Consider the following 20,510-nt stretch of genomic DNA (forward strand, 5'->3'; position numbering starts at 1 on the left):
CCAAAAAGAAATAATAATAATGATAATAATAATAATAATAATAATAATAATAATAAATGAATTAAATACATAGAAATAGAATAAAATAAAATTACAAGTTTTAAAAAAAAGATTTTTTTTTTTGGGGGGGGGGGGTTGCAACCCCCCCCCCCCCCAACCCCCCTCTAGATCCGCTTCTGTACGATCAAGTATATATACAATTTGGAGCCTTTCAATATGTGTCGAATTGAAGCGTATGTAATAGTTTGTGATGGTGTTAGATATATATACGGTTAAATCTTAAATAGAAGTAGTGAATGAATGAATGAATAGTGGATGTTACTTGTTAGATTAGATGGGTACCAAATCGTGCAATATGTAATCCTATCATAGCTTTTTTTTTAATTATCTAAAATGATTACAATACTTAAATTATTTACGTTAATGTAACTCGATTTAACTGAGTAAAAATTTATTCAGCAAAATAATTAAATTCTACTTAAGATGCCGTAGGTAATATTTACTAAATAAAAATAAGGCAATTCTTTTCCTCAATTTTATTGAGTTATTTCGACTATTATTTTTTTACAGTGTAGTAATTATTATCATTATTGTTTTTGTTGTTTTCATTATTTTTATTATTATTATTATTATTATTATTGAAATAATGAATTCGTAATATACTTCCTTTCAATTGACGTTAATTGACCCCAATAATCTCTATCATGAACCCCAGGGCACGAGTTATGACCTAGTACAATAAAGTTACAAATCAGTGTCTCAAGATTACCATCAGATCAATCCACCACGCTTTTTCATTGATTTATTTCGGATACAGAAAGATACTGTTTCACGCGTCAACATCGACGGATTTCGTATGTGTTCTATATCCCGATGGTGCGACGCGGGTAATTTCTTAAATTCGGAGTCCTCTCAGACATCATCATGCAGAGTTTCCAAGTAATTGAAGAAACACCACAGTATTGTGTTGAAACCTTTGGACCATCTCTTCCTGTACTTATAACAGAAGTTCTTTTACAAGCTGATCGTAAGTAATTTCTTTCGAATGAATCCGTTTTTAAACAACCAACCCATGAACCCATTCATTAGTGCGTTGTTCCGCCTATTGAAATTTGTGTCTGCATTTGCATTGTGATTGTATTTGTAGATTGATTGATTTTTATTCGACAAGCTTCCAACATACAACAATATACAATAATAACAGATCAAAAAAAAGTCAGCTTGAACAGGATAACCCACGAAAGCTCGAGAGCTTATTTCCAGTGGGGTCCCTTACAGACATGTATAAAATTAATAAGTTAAAATAGTAATATTTACAGACAGATAAGAAAATTAAAAGAACTACTTATTAAAGATAATAATAATAACAACATTAAACTGATGATAGAAATGATATTAAGTACAAGAAGAAAAAGAAGAAGGAGAAGAAGAAAAAGAGGAGAAGGAAGAAGAGGAAAATAATGATGAATTTGTAGAAATTCTATAACGTACGAAAACATAAGTATATACAACATGAAAAAGTATGAACCGACAGAAGAATACAAATTTCAATCATATAACATGTCATTCACTTCTCTTCTCTGACTGTCAAGTATTAGGTATTCCTTTAATTTCCTCTTAAAATGATCATAGTTTCCTATTTCTTTTACACCATTGGGAAGGGAATTCTACGGAGCCCCGGAAGTGACATGGAGAATTATTTTTTTTCTCGTTTTCCTGAGATAAATTCTCGTTTTCCTGAGATAATTTTTCGTTTTCCTGAGATAAATTCTCGTTTTCCTGAGATAATTTTTCGTTTTCCTGAGATAAATTCTCGTTTTCCTGAGATAATTTTTCGTTTTCCTGAGATAACTCCCGTTTTCCTGAGATATATTCTCGTTTTCCTGAGATAAATTCTCGTTTTCCTGAGATAAATTCTCGTTTTCCTGAGATAATTTTTCGTTTTCCTGAGATAACTCCCGTTTTCCTGAGATAAATTCTCGTTTTCCTGAGATAATTTTTCGTTTTCCTGAGATAACCTCCCGTTTTCCTGAGATAAATTCTCGTTTTCCTGAGATAATTTTTCGTTTTCCTGAGATAATTTTTCCTGAGATTTTCCTGAGATAAATTCTCGAGATTTTCCTGAGATAATTCGTTTTCCTGAGATAATTTCGTTTTCTGAGATAACTCCCGTTTTCCTGAGATAATTCTCGTTTTCCTGAGATAAATTCTCGTTTTCCTGAGATAACTCCCGTTTTCCTGAGATAAATTCTCGTTTTCCTGAGATAATTTTTCGTTTTCCTGAGATAATTTTTCGTTTTCCTGAGATAAATTCTCGTTTTCCTGAGATAATTTTTCGTTTTCCTGAGATAACTCCCGTTTTCCTGAGATAAATTCTCGTTTTCCTGAGATAAATTCTCGTTTTCCTGAGATAATTTTTCGTTTTCCTGAGATAACTCCCGTTTTCCTGAGATAAATTCTCGTTTTCCTGAGATAATTTTTCGTTTTCCTGAGATAAATTCTCGTTTTCCTGAGATAATTTTTCGTTTTCCTGAGATAACTCCCGTTTTCCTGAGATAAATTCTCGTTTTCCTGAGATAAATTCTCGTTTTCCTGAGATAATTTTTCGTTTTCCTGAGATAAATTCTCGTTTTCCTGAGATAATATTTCGTTTTCCTGAGATAATTCCCGTTTTCCTGAGATAAATTCTCGTTTTCCTGAGATAATTTTTCGTTTTCCTGAGATAAATTCTCGTTTTCCTGAGGTAATATTTCGTTTTCCTGAGATAATTCCCGTTTTCCTGAGATAAATTCTCGTTTTCCTGAGATAATATTTCGTTTTCCTGAGATAAATTCTCGTTTTCCTGAGATAATATTTCGTTTTCCTGAGATAAATTCTCGTTTTCCTGAGATAATATTTCGTTTTCCTGAGATAATATCTCGTTTTCCTGAGATAATTCCCGACCAATACATGTTGCATAACTTTCGAACCCCAGACATCGTTTGTTATATGATCACAGATTTCCCGATTTTCTTGATCGATTTTAATTTGTTTAAAACTTGAACATTTCATAGCTTTCTTATTTCATATCCGATTTTCCTCAAACTTTTATTAATCACTTTGTCTTATTTGTCTCCTTTTATTAAAATATAGATATTCTTAGGGTGGCCTTCCCCTTTAAGGCCCTTTTGGAATTGATAATTATCTTCATAAATATATCGAATTTCGACAATAATTGAGACCTACAAGGTGATGTGAATAACTGAATACCAGGCGCGGATCCAGGGGGGGGGGCCGAGCGGGTCTTGGCCCCCCCCCCCCCCCCCCCCCCGCCGCAAAAAAAAAAAAAAAAGAGAGAGAAGAAAGGAAAAGAAGGGAAAGAGAAAGAAGAGAAAAAGGGAAAGAAAGAAGAGGAAGAAGAAAAGAAAAGGGGGAAGAAGGAGATTGGGGAAGGCGAAAGGGCCTTGCCTCCCAGGCTGTTGACCCCCCCCCCCCCCAATCAAAAAAATAAGAGAGAAGGAAGGAAAGGGAAAGAAAAAAGGAAAAGAGGAGATACTGGCGTACTGATAGGGGGGGCTTGGGGGAAATCAAATTCAAACGTGGTTTATTTCTAATTCCACAACGGTGGATTACTTTAATAATGCTGAAATGACATAATTTCCGAGATTTTTCCTCACTTTTTAGTTGATTCCTACTTGTCAGGGCCCGAGGTACGGCGGGGATCGGGAGCCCCGAGCCCCCCCCCCCCTACTTTTTTGAAAAAGTATATTAAAGAGAAATAAAATAGAATGAGAGCAAGAAAGAAAGAATAGTTAACTGCTAGTGTTGAAAAATAATGAGGCATCAAAATATGCTCATCTGACCGTGATTAATGCCTAAAACCCCTAAGCTTCCAGGGGCTCTGCCCCCTGGATTTCACCTAGGGCCCTACGGCGGGCCCTTAGATGCTCATCTGACGGTAATTTAATGCCTAAAACCCCTGATATTTTGGGGCTCCGCCCCCTGGACCCCACGCCAAATAGTGACGTGCCAGTCTCACAAAATAATAAGGTATACAAAAAAATGCTCATCTGACCTTAATTAAACGCCTAAAACCCCTGAGCTTCCGGGGCCGGCTCCGCCGCCTCGACCCCCCCCCCAGGGGCCCTAAGACGGCCCCTGATTCAGACAAGGATTAAGAGTATAGAGAACGATACAACGCATCGTCTTCTTTCTCTAATAATATAATGAAACGTCAAAGCTTCGCGCAGGAGGGGAGGGGGGGGGGACTGAATTCAGACAAGGATTAAGAATCGAGAACGGTACAACGAATCGTCTTCTTTCTCTCATAATCTTATGAAACGTCAAAGCTTCCGCGCTTTGCGCGGGAGGGGGGAACCTGAATTCAGACGAGGATTCAGAGGCGAGAACGGTAATACGAATCTTTAATGATTTAATGAAAGGTAAAAGCTTCCGCGCTTCGCGCGGGATGGAGGGGGAACTAAATTCCGATGAGGATTATTTTCGAGAACGGTACAACGAATCGTCTATTTTCTCTAATGATTTAATGAAACGTAAAAGCGTCCGCGCTTCGCGCGGGAGGAGGGGGTTGGGGGAGAATCTAAATTCAGACGAGGATTATTTTCGAAAACGGTACAACGAATCGTCTTCTTTCTCTAATGATTTAAGGAAATTTAAAAGCTTCCGCGCTTCGCACGGGAGGGGGGAACCTAAATTCAGACGAGGATTAAGAGTCGAGAACTCGACAAGGAATCGTCTCCTTTTTCTAATAATTTAATAAATCGTAAAAGCTTCCGCGCTTCGCACGGGAGGGGGGAACCTAAATTCAGACGAGGATAAAGAGTCGAGAACTCGACAACGAATCGTCTTCTTTCTCTAATAATTTAATAAATCGTAAAATTTTCCGCGCTTCGCACGGGAGGGGGGAACCTAAATTCAGACGAGGATAAAGAGTCGAGAACTCGACAACGAATCGTCTTCTTTCTCTAATAATTTAATAAATCGTAAAATTTTCCGCGCTTCGCGCGGGAGGGGGAAAACTAAATTCAGACGAGAATTATTTTCGAAAACGGTACAACGAATCGTCTTTTTTCTCTAATAATTTAATGAAACGTCAAAGCTTCCGCGTTTCGCGGAGGAGGGAGGGGGAAACTCGCCCCTCCCTGCACCGACCCCCCCCCCCCGCATTACGTCACTGTTCGTCACCATTACGTACCAATATTTGGCTCGCAAAATTTCAAATTTGGCCCCCCCCCCCTAAGAAATCCTGGATCCGCGCCTGCTGAATACCCCCCTAAAACTGGATTTAGGCCCTAGGCTGACGGCCGTCGGCCTTGTGGGCTGTCCCCTATTGTAATCGGGCAGTCTGTTAATAAAGTGTTCTTGAATCAAGATAGATTTATCATCCAAATTGGTATTGTACCTAAATTTGTACGAGTAAGACTAGTGTCTTTTATTTGTTAATTGCGCTCTTCGCTCGCTCGCAATTTACAGTAAATATATATGACATCGTACTCAGGGGGGGGGGGGCATTCAGATGCCAAAACGTTATAAAATTAGAAGAAAATTGTATTTTTTCAATTCATTTTAACTGTTCATTTTACAACGGAAATTATCTCAGGAAAACGAGAATTTATCTCAGGAAAACGAAATATTATCTCAGGAAAACGAGAATTTATCTCAGGAAAACGAAAAATTATCTCAGGAAAACGAGAATTTATCTCAGGAAAACGAGAATTTATCTCAGGAAAACGGGAATTATCTCAGGAAAACGAAAAATTATCTCAGGAAAACGAGAATTTATCTCAGGAAAACGAGAATTTATCTCAGGAAAACGAAATATTATCTCAGGAAAACGAGAATTTATCTCAGGAAAACGAAAAATTATCTCAGGAAAACGAGAATTTATCTCAGGAAAACGGGAGTTATCTCAGGAAAACGAAATATTATCTCAGGAAAACGAGAATTTATCTCAGGAAAACGAAAAATTATCTCAGGAAAACGAGAATTTATCTCAGGAAAACGAGAATTTATCTCAGGAAAACGGGAATTATCTCAGGAAAACGAAATATTATCTCAGGAAAACGAGAATTTATCTCAGGAAAACGAAAAATTATCTCAGGAAAACGAGAATTTATCTCAGGAAAACGGGAGTTATCTCAGGAAAACGAAATATTATCTCAGGAAAACGGGAATTATCTCAGGAAAACGAAAAATTATCTCAGGAAAACGAGAATTTATCTCAGGAAAACGAAAAATTATCTCAGGAAAACGAGAATTTATCTCAGGAAAACGAGAATTTATCTCAGGAAAACGAGAATTTATCTCAGGAAAACGAGAATTTATCTCAGGAAAACGGGAATTATCTCAGGAAAACGAAAATTATCTCAGGAAAACGAGAATTTATCTCAGGAAAACGAGAATTTATCTCAGGAAAACGAAATATTATCTCAGGAAAACGAGAATTTATCTCAGGAAAACGGGAATTATCTCAGGAAAACGAAATATTATCTCAGGAAAACGAGAATTTATCTCAGGAAAACGGGAATTATCTCAGGAAAACGAAATATTATCTCAGGAAAACGAGAATTTATCTCAGGAAAACGAAAAATTATCTCAGGAAAACGAGAATTTATCTCAGGAAAACGAGAAAAAAAAAATATCTCCATGTCACTTCCGGGGCTCCGTAGAATTCCAATGTTTTATGGCATTGTAATAAAACGAATTTCCAATACTACCTACTCTTTCAGGTAAGTTAAAGTTGAATCGTCTATTTCTTGTATTATAATCATGTACGTCAGTAACAAGATCGAAGTTGGATCGAATATAATGATTCGACCTAGTATGGTATATTTTATGCACATGATGCAATACGAGTTGTTTTGATCTTTGGTCGACTTCAAGAAAACCAGCTTTAGAAAGTTCGCTGTAGCCAACATGAGTTCTTGGACCAGAACAGTTGATAAATCTCACCATTTTGTTCTGTATAATCTTCAACTTCTTTTGATCTGACTTGTTTATGTTACTATACCATGCAGGGTTAGCATAGTCAAATAAACATTGAATAAGAGCAAAACAGAGTGTACGTCTTGCTTTTAAATCCATACAACTTTGATATCTGTACAAAAATTTCAGACGAGAATTTGCTTTTTTTACAACTGATTCTACTAAAGATGAAAATGAAATTGCGCTAGCCAACTCAATGCCTAAATACTTCACAGACTCTTTTCTCTTGATTGCTTGATTATTGTGTGTCACTTTGAATTCAAATGACTTTTTAGAACTACTTTTAGAACAAAATAAAATGCTTTCTGTTTTTCCCAAGTGTAAAGAAAGCTTATTATCAGTCATCCAATCGACACACGTAGACAGCTGTTCACTGAGCTTTTCCTCAATATATTTAGGATCAGGATTTGAATAGAGTAGTACGCTGTCATCTGCGTACAATAATAGTTTGAAGTCTTTTATACAAATACACATATCATTTATATAACTTGAAAATAGAATTGGGCCTAAAATGCTTCCCTGAGGAACACCGCAAGTTATAGGCATTAGTTTGGAACGAATATCATGAATGGCCACTACTTGGTGCCGATTAGATAAGTAGGATCTAAACCAATCTAAACTTGCCTTATCAAAACCCATTAGTTGTAACTTCTTCAATAAGACGCAATGATTAACTGTATCAAAAGCTTTTTGCAGATCAAGGAGCACCATACCAACAAAGCGCCCTTGGGAAGTTTCTCTCCTCAAATAATCAGTCAAATGAATTAGACATGTTTCAGTCGAATAATCATGTCGAAAACCAGATTGAAATTCATAAATTATATCATTTTCTTTGAAGTATCTTTCAATTTGAACACAGACCGATTTTTCTAGAATCTTTGATGCTACGCTTAAAACACTAATAGGTCTATAGTTGCTAACATCAGTTTTATCTTTCTTTTTATAAAGTGGAGTCACTTTTGCTATTTTCATATCCTCTGGAAAAGTACTCGTCAAGATAGATAGGTTCATTAAGTAACTTAGAGGCTTAAATAAAACCTTCGCACCATCTTTTAGAAATTTAGCTGGAATCAAGTCTAACCCAGTACTTTTTGATACATTCAACTTACGTAACTCTTTGAAAACAAATTGTTCACTGATTGGTAATAACTCGAAGCTGTTTTCACGTACACCTTTTCTTTCGTAAAAGTCACGAATACAATCATTGTCTGCTTTTGGCTTTCTTTCTCTAAACAATCGTCAGTAAATATTGATTCACAAAAAGATGGCAGACAACATGTATTGTTCGTCGGCCGTCGGATCGTAGACAGAAACAAATCGAGAGAAAAAAAAGAATAGATCTAGGTCTAGATCTATTTCGTTTGGGTGTTTTTGGTGCTGCTGGTATTATTGTTATTTTTATTATTATTATTTTTTTATAATTATTATTTTACTGTGCATTTTCTCGACTAGGTCTAGGGTCTATAATAATTAGTCTAGAAATCTATCTAGAGTAAAAGGAGCCCGTTTTCGGCCACTTAAGACAAAATCCTATTTTTAGGACCCTGTACTTCCTATTTATTATCATTTTTTGTTCAAATCATGAAGCAAATATTATTATTATTTAAACAAAAAAAGAATCCCAGAAAAAAATCACGAATTGCCATGACAATATTCATTTCAATTTTCACTGTTTTGGAGCCAGTTATCGGCCGAGCGTTTCAGTTTACGGCCGCATGTACAAAGTCAACAGGAAGCGCTCGCGCGTGCCGTGCGTTTCCGCGCTGATGTACAGCACAAGCGGGCGGAGCAGGTATCCCACGCCGGAGCTCCCTGGTGCTCGCCTGGCCGAAGACAGGCACAGCGGTGATCGGAAGTTGGAATCTGAATTAGACAGACATATCGTGTGTGCGTGGCAGGGTCCGGCTGCATTGATTTAATACATGCGATGAGATACTTTTGAGCTTGCGACTAACACAAAATCGGGCTCTAAATCTGAAAAATACTTGAAATAAAGCTGATTTTATGGTACCCATATTTCTTACATACACGCGTAAGATACTAGATTTTTCAGATTCGGGTAGCGGGACCGCCGATTACATCGCTAAAATGTGATATTTTAGGATATATTTTTCATTGCAAATGTGGTTCTTCAGTGACACTGGCATGGTATGGTATGAGTGGGATATGTGTTATGCTATTATGCGATGTGTTTTAGAGTGATTTTACCTTGCATCCAACCAATCGGCCGAAAACTGGAGCTGGCCGATTACCGGCTCCTTTACTCTAGACCTATCATTTCTTTCTTGCTTTTTCTGACTTTTTTTTTCTCTCCTTCCTTCCTTCCTCTCTTTCCTTTCTTCTATGTTATTCTTCTTCTCTTTTTTAAAGGCAGGAGCGTCCAGCTTCAACAATGAGGACGGGTTGGCTCGAGGTGGAGAGGAGCAGGAGGAGAAAATCAACAAAAATATGAATTATTAAATCTGAAATCACCAGAAAATGGTGATGATAGGCACATTCATGGGGCACTAGAGGGCGCTTTGCGCGCGTACGAAAATCTGAATGGCCTTGCTGCGGTGGGTCGGCAATAATCAGCCCAAAACTTGAATATGGGAGGTTGGAAGGATATATCTTTTTTATAATGTTATCTGGTCTTACCCTTAACCATCCTATGTTTAATCTATGTAGAAATAACATGCGAGTACGATAAGAGAAACATCGGGCCCATTACTGATGCAACTTTTAAAATATTAGCCTAGAAATGACCACCAAACGGAAACAATTGACATTTTTTCCCGACAAATCTTCATAAAATCTGATTTATAAACAAGTCAAATCTAGGTACACTAATACAAATACGATTTTCTGAAAATTCAGGTATTATTTTTATGCCTCCGCCACCGAAGGTGGTGCCGGAGGCATCATGTTTTCGGGTTGTCCGTCCGTACGTCCGTCCGTACGTCCGTACGTCCGTCCGTACGTCCGTCCGTCCGTCCGTACGTCCGTCCGTCCGTCCCGTTTGACCGTTATCACAATATCTCAAGAACCATTTAAGATTTAAACTTAAGACTCGGGAATAGTATTTATCACCATAGGAAGACGATCTGATTAGATTTTGGAGTACGTAGGTCAAAGGTCACAGGTCACAGAGGTCAACTTATGAAATTCCTTGTATTGAGTTTGTTAGCGCGATATCTCAAGAACCATTTGAGATTTAAACTTCAAACTTAAGGATAGTATGTATCACCATAGGAAGACGATCTGATTAGATTTTGGAGCATGTATGTCAAAGGTCAAGGGTCACAGAGGTCAACTTATGAAATTCCATACATTGAGATTGTTATCATGATATCTCAAGAACCACTGGAGATTTAAACTTCAAACTTAGTGATAGTGTGTATCACTATAGGAAAACAATCTGATTAGATTTTGGAGCACGTATGTCAAAGGTCAAGGGTCACAGAGGTCAACCTATGAAATTCCATACATTGAGATTGTTATCATGATATCTCAAGAACCACTGGAGATTTAAACTTCAAACTTAGTGATAGTGTGTATCACCATCGGAAGACGATCTGATTAGATTTTGGAGCACGTAGGTCAAAGGTCAAAGGCCACAGCGCACATTATGAATGCAAAAACAGCTTGTGATCGCGTTATCTCAAGAACCGATTGATGGATTCATGCCAAAATTAGGTCATGTTTGTTACTTGCAGAGCCAATGAACTGAGTAGATTCTTGGTTCATAAGGTCAAAGGTCAAAGGTCATGGGCCCATTATGTATGCAAAAATAGCTTGTGAACGCATTCTCATTAGAACTGACAGATGGATTACTATTTAACTCAGAACATCTTGCAGAGCCAATGAACTGAGTAGATTTTATGGTCATGAGGTCAAAGATCAAAGGGTCATATTTTTATATGTATATGAGAAATTGCTTGTAATCACAATATTCTGAGAACCTGTCAATGGATTACCATTGAACGTGAATTCAATTTTTTTTTTCTGTTTTGGTTTGTAAAATTGCTCTTTAACGGAGGCATCATTTTCGACTGCGCGCAGTCGAATTCCATCTAGTTTAAGTTTCTTTCAAGTATATTTCTGCGCATTGCAGCGCAAATGTTCTTCACTGCTTCAAAATCACCCTTGAAATTTTTTTTTTGCAACAAATTTGTTACGAGGTCCGCGAGTGTTCCCCGTTCCTTGCGTGTTGAAAGTTTGGTAATACATAGTTTACATTGACTCGCGCACGAAAAAATGGTCGAAAACAAAATGTCAAATGAAGAAATAAACAAGCTTTTGTATAGTTATAAGAGTTCTACCGAGGTTTCTTTGTCGATTTAATTTATTATATAGTCTCAATTAGAATTCAGAATTATCTCACTGAAAAGTTAAGAAACCGACGATGTTCTCGATCGTAGTTATTTTCATTTTGCCAGCAGCCGATCTAGCGTTGTTTGGGCAAAAAGCTAGGCCGCTGCCTTCCCATCGCAAACCTTTCCAAGTCCCGCTAAAATGGCGCGCTGCGGAGCTCCGAAGCTGCGTTGGTATCGCTGCAAACTCTCAGCCGGCTAGCTCCCCAAGATGGACCATTCGCGGTATGGCGAGATTGTGTGTGTGAGGTACGATTTTGGATTCGAGAACGCACGTAATGCAACCGTGCGCGTCATATTCAGCTGTCGAATGTCTACGACCAATTTTACATGTACGATTTTTAGTACAGATACTTGGTCAGTTTTCTTCTTATATCTTTGGTTTTACAACATTTGAAAATATAATTTCTTCAAATTTGCTCCTGACTCGGTTCAGACTAATTGTGTGATGTGTTTTCAAGTCAATTTTTTGAATATATTTTTTTGCATGAATTTGCCTAGTGATGATGTCGATAATGACAATCACTTTGAACATGGCGGACAAAGAAAGCGGACAAAATATACAGTTCCTCAGCAGGGCGGATCTAGCTTTTTGCTAAGGGGGGGGTTTGACCCAATGACGATGCGAAGCATCGTCCACGAGCCGCGCAACGGCGAGGTGATTTTCTTTTTTTTTGTTTCTTTTTTTTTGGGGGGGGGGGCTATTTTGAACCCCCGGAAGTGATGTTTTTCTGGCATCTACTAACACAATGGAGAACATAAAAAGCATTGCACGATAACGTCTTTTTAAATCAAGTAACAGTTTAATACACAGTTATATCCAAAGTTATCATCATTTGTTTGGTTAAGTTACCAGATGAGTTGAATATCTTCTCATAATATTTACACTTGAAAGGTTTCTCTCCAGTGTGCGTTCTTTCTTTGTGGTCTAACTCTAACCACTTGGTCGGACCTCTCTTTGGGGAAATCAATGACTGGTTAACATTTCAGTGAGTCTATATAATAGACTGAGCACACAGTCATGTATTGTGATTAGTCAAACAGGATGGAGCTGCAAAAGAGTCGCCTTGGGTTAGCCGTGACGAAGCGCTTGACCACCTCTGCCGTGTCTAGCTGTGCTGCTTGGCTGTAGTGGACGGCCATCAAGGTGAGGCCCCCCAGCCTCTCCTCCGTCGTGGTGGATCGCAGGTATGTCTTCACACGTCTGAGGGCACTGAATGACCGCTCAGCCTCGCAGGACCCGATTGGTGACGTGCAGCCAACCAAGATCAGCTCCCTGATGTTGGGGAAGATGTCAGCATCAGCTAGTGGCAGGGTGTCGATCAGGTTGTCAGGGACGTCGCCTTTCTGACAGTGTGCCGTGCAGAAACTCTTCCAGCGCACCAGCTCTCTCTGAAAGCACAAAAGCAAAAAACTATCCGTATATAATAAGGATTTATTTGATACAATATCTTCACAATATCCACAACCTAGTCTCTGAAAGCACAAAAGCAAAAAACTATCTGTATATAATAAGGATTTATTGATACAATATCTTTTCACTATTAAATGTGAAGTGTCAATATCGTATCTTCAGGGCCAGGGGGAAAAGGAGATCCTTCTCCCAGAAGAGCAGATCCTCAGCCAGTGACTCAGCATCCACGAGCCCTACCACCACCAGAGGGACGAGTGACATGATAGACTTCAGTGCACGGTTGTCAGCAGAGAACCTGGCGTCCAGCTCCTGTAGAAAGCTGTCCATGAATGGAATCCCAGCTGTTCTCTTGTAGTACTCACTAAAAAATATCAACATTGCAAAGGCTTGAGACAGTGGTCCATCAGAATATTGTCTCTGTTCAAGGCGCATCACAAATTTGTTTGTTTGTGAAATTGTACTCAATTCAGCTTTCAGGCTGCTATGTACTTTTTTATTCAATAAACCATTTTCAATTCAAATGTTATTAAAATTCACATTGTATTAATTAGTGCAGATACCTGGCTGTGTCAGCTGGAGTATTTGCACGGTGTGTCTGGTGCTTGGCTCTTCTTGGGACCGTGATCTCTCCCCCAACATCAGCAGCAATCGTCTCGGCCTCTGTACACCAGTTCCTCCAGACCGAGTCGAAGTCCGCTCTCTGTCTTCTCACCTCATCAATAGCTGTGTCGATGAGGTTGTAGGCGGCAACCACATCAGCATCTCTCTTCTGGAGTTTGGTGCTCAGGCCTTTCACTGTATCCAGGCCATTGACCAGGATGACCAGGGCTATGATGTTGCGGCCATTCCTGAGAGAGGTCATGAATCCCTGAGCCCTGGTACGGGTTTCAGCATCCAAGTCCCATGATGACTGGATCTCTGCATATTCCCCTGGTTGCACCATGGCGTGCACGCATGTGAATACGTACTCATAAAGAGTACGGAATGTTTCCAGACAGTCGTGCCTCTCTGTCCATCTCGTTTTGCAGAGCCCTTTGAGTTTTTGAACGTGGCTTTCTGGTGCATAGGTAGCGAGTACCGTTTCCAGGAAGCGTTGTCGTTTCGGAGACAGATGGAAGAAGAGATGGATTTCATTGATCACGTCGATCACATTGCGTAAGTCTTGTACCTTACATGCTTTGCCAATGGCCAAGCTCAGAACATGTGAGCGGCAATGCGTGTACAGCGCCAGTGGATTCTTCTCTTTGATTACGGCCTGGGCTCCCCTTCTGTAACCAGCCATTGCAGACGCTCCATCATACGACTGCCCCCGCATATCATGTACATCAAGGCCATGCTTGTCGAGAAGGCTTAAGATGGCTTCGGCAATCCTCTCACCAGTCGCCCTCTGCAGATGAAGAAAGTCCAGGAACACTTTCCTGACGTGAGGCTTCCTATCAGTGACATCCACAAACCTCAAGCATAGTGACAGTATTTCTTGATTTCCGTGCGGATCGGTCACCTCGTCAGCCATGACGCTGAAGTATTTCACGTGTTTCAGAGGTGCCATGATGGTGTCACGCAGGCAGTCCGCAGTGATAGTGATGATCTCGTTCTGTATTGTTTTTGATGTGTACTGTTGGTTCTTTTTTCCCTGCTCCAAATGTTCCCGGAGGATCGGGTCACATTTGGCAGCGTGATCTAGAATTGCATTGAAGACTCCTCGGTTGGTGAGCGGGTCTGCCGTTTTGTCATCTCTGTGACCACGTAACGGTAGTGCCTGCATGCCACACAGCTTGACGGTATCTACAATCACTGAGAGGATGTGCCTGTTCTTATCGGAGAGCGCCTGGCCCTTTCTGTCGATAATGGTGTCAATTCTGGCTTCAGGGTTGGTGTATGTGGCCAGAAATGCCTTTCCCATCACCATTGCATCATGGTGGTATTTGTGTGCGTCGTGGTTTCTGAGACAGCCCTCTTTGCCCTTGGCCTTGCTGAAATTCTTGAATGGGGTCTTCACCAGGGTTCCAAGCACTCCTTTGACCAACTTGGCTTTGAACAAGACGCAGTACTTGCAGTAGCCTCCACCTTGTGAAGGGGAGTATGACAGCCACTCATAGTCTTTGAGCCATGACTCTTGGAAGCTGAGCGGGATTCGCTTGCCCTTCTTTGTGACCTCATATGTTACAAACTCTCTTCCTTGGTAGCTGTGTGTCAAGTAGTGATAGCGATCACTGTCAGTGACAACAGACGACCGCCCAGTCACCAACAACCCAATGTCCCACTGGTATGGTAGCTCTGTTCCTGTAGCTGCCCTAGTGCTGCTAGCCTTGGTTGGGTCACTCTGGGGTACTGAACCACTGTCTTGAGGGGTATTAGTGTGATCAGTGACAGTGGGGGAGGTCCCATCACCAGGAATGTCCGAGTGCAGGTGCAGTTCAGTTACAGTACATGCAGCAGCGACAGTATTAGACTGAGGCTGAGAGTGAGAGACAGAATCAGGTGTCAGACTAGGTGAAGTGTCATGGCTAGTATGTGCAGCTTGCTCAACGCCACCACCAGAAGACGCAAATCTACAAAGTATAAAATAAATTGTAACTGCCACTGTAGTACAGAAGTACCGTAGATCAGGCATTTAAGACTATTATTAAAGCTATATAGGCTTCTATAGTAATGTACCACGATGTTCTGTACTTCTGGCAGTAGGATACGCCAGTATTATCTATAGGCAGGCTATAGTTCTCGGTGAGTACTAGGAACTAAACTGCTTGGAAGCTATTATCACCGACCGAGTCACAAAATCATGAATTCTAAGAAAAGAACAAGTCACATTGTATTCACAGTTGGGATACCATGTACAGTACGTACTGTGCAATTGTATTTTCAATTTTCAAGTTCAAGTTTCAAGTTTATTTCTTCCACAGTTTACAAAAAATATAGACATACATAAAATGATATAAAATAACAATTATACAATAGGCCTACATGTAGTATATTATATGAGCACGTCTCAATGATTCTCAATTCATAAAATAGATTAAGTAGAATGTGAGGAACCTAAATCGGTACTAAAGCCTCGGTAACAAATGCCATTACGAACTGCTACTAACGCCGTACGAACGATTTTCAGACAATGGAAATTCGGGAAGACAATTGAAAAACAGGGAGATTCGTACGAAATTATCGTTCGTACGGACCTTTGTGACCGTAGCATTACTTGTATATTATAGGTTCCTGGTAAAATAAGTATTGTAAATGAAAAAGCCGTAGCAGTAGAGAAAGACGTAATTTAGACGGGCGAATTTAAAACACAATGGAATATAAGGGAGTTTGTACACATTAGCTCCAATACCCAGAGTCACCCGTCGTCCCGGTTCAAATGCATAGTCAAAATGCGTATAGTCACGCAGGTGCGAAATGCTTTCACTTCACTTCGCACGCGCGAATTACGCATATATTTATAATACGCACTTCACTTCGCATTTGCATTCGCCTGTCAAAATACAATTACACAGTACTGTAGGCCTACCTGAAAAAGTCTTTCACTGATGTTTGCTTTCTCTTTTTTCTGATGTAGGCCTACTACAGTCTAATACATATAGCTAGATATTAAAGAAAACATGTGTGGCCTAGTTAGTATCTCGCCAATGTGATGCGCGTAGCATCGTCCACGAGCCGCGTAGCGGCGAGGCGATTTCTCTCCAGTGTGCGTTTTTTTTTTTTTTTTTTTTTTTTTTTTGGCGGCCCAAGGGGGGGGGTTTAAACCCCCTAAACCCCCCCCCCCCCCCCCCCCCCCCCCCCCCCGTAGATCCGCGCCTGCTCAGGTAGACAAAGGAACATCCCTTCACTGCTATTATGTAAAAAGGTGAAGATGCATGTGACACCTGTTCTACACATTTTTACATAATAGCAGTGAAGGGATGTTCCTTTGTCTACCTGAGGAACTGTATATTTTGCCCGCCTTCTTTGTCGGTCATGTTCATAGTGAATGATGACGACGGTGATGATGATAATGGTGTTGTTGATGCTGAAGAAGATGAAGATAATAATAATAATAATGATGATCGTTTGTTTTCAGGTTCAGCCAATATCAGTGTGAAGCTAGATAACTCAGGATGGGCGTGTCTAGTTTGTGACAGACGGCTATTTATATGGAGATACAAGCAGACTCAGGCAGCAAGGGTAAATTATTCATGTCTTTCATAATTAGCTTTGTATTATTTTGCACTTTACACTAACTAGTTTACCAGTTCATCTCCCAGATAAGGAAATCAAAGTAGACCTTAAATTCACAACTTCCTTTGAAGTTTGCATAGAGATTAGTTTGTTTTTTTCCATTGGCAAATATGAACAAATGTGAATAATATCCGTTCATAACAGATGTTTTTCTTCCATTATTTTAATAATAATAGATATCCTTCATAACTTTTTTTCCACAATTTTTTGATAAGATGATTACTGAACATTTATTATTTACCTTTTATGTCATGAAAAGAGAAACAAAAATTTACAGAGTTGACAAATAATTGTATTGAATATGACACCTATGTTTCTCTTTTCAATATGTCCATAATAGATTGGGCTGTGTTACCAACTGGCGCTTCCAGCCACTGAGCTATGTCACCGAGCAGATCTGATATGCCTGATCCCGACTGGTGGAGGCAACAGCGGGGCCGACAGCCAGATGGTCTCTGTCCTGGCTGTGTCTCCAGAGGGCGTAGTTCGCTACTGGCCCACAGCCCACAGGGAGATTGCCTACTCGGAACGAAGTCTAGAGCTGGGCGGTCAGGAGTGCTTTACCCTGACGGCATTTGGGGTAAGTTGATTTGGACTGTAAAAAGAGTTTAGCACTGAAAATCAATTTGTATTTAAAAGAAATGTATGTAATATTGAATATGTGTTTGGACACTTGCAGAAGTAGTCATGTGTCTATATGATAAATTTTTTAATGTGGTATTTCGATTAAGGATAATTTTTAAAAAGAGGTAATTAGCAGTATTGAATTTTCTATTTCTTTATAAATGTTCATGGATTTTCCCTGTACATTTTCTCTTTCATAAACCAAAATAATTGTATTAATTTTTTTTTCCTGTGCTTGTTCTTGTAAGTATTTAATACCCTTGATTAGTCCTTTAAAATGTTCATTAATTTTGTAGGATGAAGAAACATTGTAAATTTGAAAACACAATTAAAGCATTCTGACCATAAGTAGATCAGTATGACAAAAGTTTGCCAAATGTGTGACTATTATAATAATAATAATAATAATAATAATAATAATAGCAATATCATCAACAATAACAAAAACAATGATGATGATAAAAATATGTCTTGTTTATCCAGGATAGCCTCATCACTATTAATACCGTTCTCCCTAAGGGCCCTGCAATCATATTATTACCCTGGCCTAATTATTCGTGTTCCTTTATTCTTCTTCAGAAACACCAGTGTATATTGGCAACGACTACAAATCAGTTGATGATGATCTCTGTATCACCATCAACCATGCAGGTATGGTTGGAGCAATCGAGCAGTTTTAATTCCTTCTTGAAAATATTACTTAATCATTAACACCTGAAATGCCCAGTTTATAAGTTATTATAATGGTAATAATGCAGATAATCAACTAGAATTTGATTTTTTTTCTTCAATTTTGATGTTCATTATTCCAAGTCCAATGTAATGAAGATGATTGATTTTTTGTTTACGTAACTGCTAAGAAAAGCAAGCATACGCTTCAGGCTTGTAGAAGATAAGCAACCAGGGAACTTACAGCTTTAAGTTCTATCCAAGGGACTTGGTAATAGGGGTTAATTTCTTACCCATAGGGACGTGTGCTTCGACTGGGTTTTGAACCCTGGACATCGTAGTTACAAGACCACTGCTCCACCACTTGGCCATCACTGCTAAATACTCAACATCATCTATTGAACTAGATTGAAGAACAATATCTTAATAGATGAATGTTGAAATGTGATTTTTTTTTTTTTTTAAATTTCAATTATTGTTTCTTTGTCTCTTTAGTTTGGATACATAAAACCCTCCAGAAGAAAATTGAAAATCACAATAAATGTACCTTACTCTTTTTTAAGTTCGGAGAGAAAAAAAGGTGTTAATCTACTCTGTGTATTACTGTAGTACAACATTCTTGTGTACACCTTTGCCCATACAGGTGGAATATTTTTTCTTCACCTCTTTTCATGACATGATTGTGGCAACATGGTTTACTCTTGATAGATAAAGTTTACCGTATATCTTCCCATTACTTCATCGATCAATCTCTTTGACTCTGTAGATTGATCAATAAGGTTTCAAGAAGATAAAAACTTCATCTATCTAGAATAAACCGTATTGTCACAATCAATTCAGGAAAAGAAGTAAACTGTTGAAGGAAAATGATTCCAAATTAATGGCAACAGTGTAGATTTACCAGCCGCAGCATGGAAAGGGTTAAATCGTTCATAACCTGTAAAGTGGCTCCTTGTCCAGCAATGTACAATACATGTGCTATCTTAGACTTGTACTTAAAATTGTAGGCAATTTTTATAGCCCAATAATATTCTTAATTCTTTCAGTCCCAAGTGGAAGTCCACACACTAAAGTCCAGTCAGGGGATGATAGCGAGAGTGTCTTCATTTCTCTTTGGAGCCCAGAAAGATGAAACATCCGTGAGTATCTTGGTACTTTGATTTATTCATGAAAAGGAGGCCTACAAAATAAATCAGGAATACTCTTTGATACAGATTGAACAATCAGTAGACCCTGTTTGTTCTGGAGCATTCATTGTTAGAGCTACCATACTAAGGTAGATATAAAACCAAGAAAATTATATGAAATTGAATAGGAGTGTCGTGGTCGAGTGGTTTAAGGCGCTTGACTGTAGATGCGAAGGTCAAGGGTTCGAATCCCGACATGGCGCTAATTTCCTTTGGCAAGATATTTACCTGCCCTTGCTACTCTTCACCCAGGTGTTAAATGGGTACCCGGTAGGATGCGACCGCCATTGTTGGTCAAACAGTTTTTGAGCGTCAAGTAACGCCTGGCTGGAATGCTCCCCAGGGAGTGGAGAGTGTTGAATCCAATGACCGGGGTAATAGTATATCTGTCAAGAGCTTAGAGACATCATAGATGTATGAAGCGCTATATAAAAGCGGAATTATTATTATAAACACACTGCTCTTCTAAAGTGAGCACCATCTCATTTTATTCATGTCTGCATGCCTGTCTGTCTGTCTGTATGTATGTATTACATTAACAGAAAAAGTATAATTTTGCTATAAAAGCATGTACAATTCAGCCTCAAAGCTTGCACCCATGTCTAAGGAACGACAATGGAATAAACCAGGGGGGTGTTTCACAAAGCCTTTTTTCATTGACAAATGACAAAAATCAGTGACAAATCTGCTGATAACCAATCAGAAGCAAGGATTTCACTAGCTTATAAGAAATATTGTCATTTGTCACTGATGACAAGTTTTGTGAAATACCCCCCAGTTGTGAATTGAACTGAAGTGCATGGAATGATCTCCTTACAGGGTCTAAGACGGGTTCTTGCCGGTTCCGCTGAGTCTGCAGGATACCCTCTCTACATCCTCCAAGACTCCATCCTTCAGAAGTGGTTCATATCGGGACCTGGACAGGAACAGGTAAGGAATACTAGATATCTCACAATATTCATAAGTAATCCCATCTGTAGCCCATGAGAACAACGATCAACTAAACCGAGCCTCCATGAAAATAACAGCCACCACACCAATATTGTCTCCAAAACCTGATGACAG

At 39.2% G+C, this 20,510-nt stretch overlaps 1 protein-coding gene across 3 annotated transcripts in view; it reads left to right on the forward strand.

Annotated features, from left to right (window-relative positions):
• The first annotated feature begins 852 nt into the window (after positions 1-852).
• Positions 853-20,510, forward strand: part of LOC576449 (nuclear pore complex protein Nup133) — a 47,170-nt gene continuing 27,512 nt past the window's right edge. For all 3 annotated transcript variants that reach the window (XM_030999501.1, XM_030999502.1, XM_030999503.1), the window contains exons 1-6: positions 853-1,027; positions 16,808-16,911; positions 17,306-17,545; positions 18,169-18,240; positions 19,305-19,397; positions 20,265-20,375. In XM_030999501.1, the coding sequence (XP_030855361.1) occupies positions 925-1,027; positions 16,808-16,911; positions 17,306-17,545; positions 18,169-18,240; positions 19,305-19,397; positions 20,265-20,375 (723 nt within the window). In that variant the 5' untranslated portion in view covers positions 853-924. The remainder of the gene's footprint in view (positions 1,028-16,807; positions 16,912-17,305; positions 17,546-18,168; positions 18,241-19,304; positions 19,398-20,264; positions 20,376-20,510) is intronic.

This window comes from Strongylocentrotus purpuratus, unplaced genomic scaffold (genome assembly GCF_000002235.5).
Source record: "Strongylocentrotus purpuratus isolate Spur 01 unplaced genomic scaffold, Spur_5.0 spur5_scaffold_5, whole genome shotgun sequence".
Classification (NCBI taxonomy): domain Eukaryota; kingdom Metazoa; phylum Echinodermata; class Echinoidea; order Camarodonta; family Strongylocentrotidae; genus Strongylocentrotus; species Strongylocentrotus purpuratus.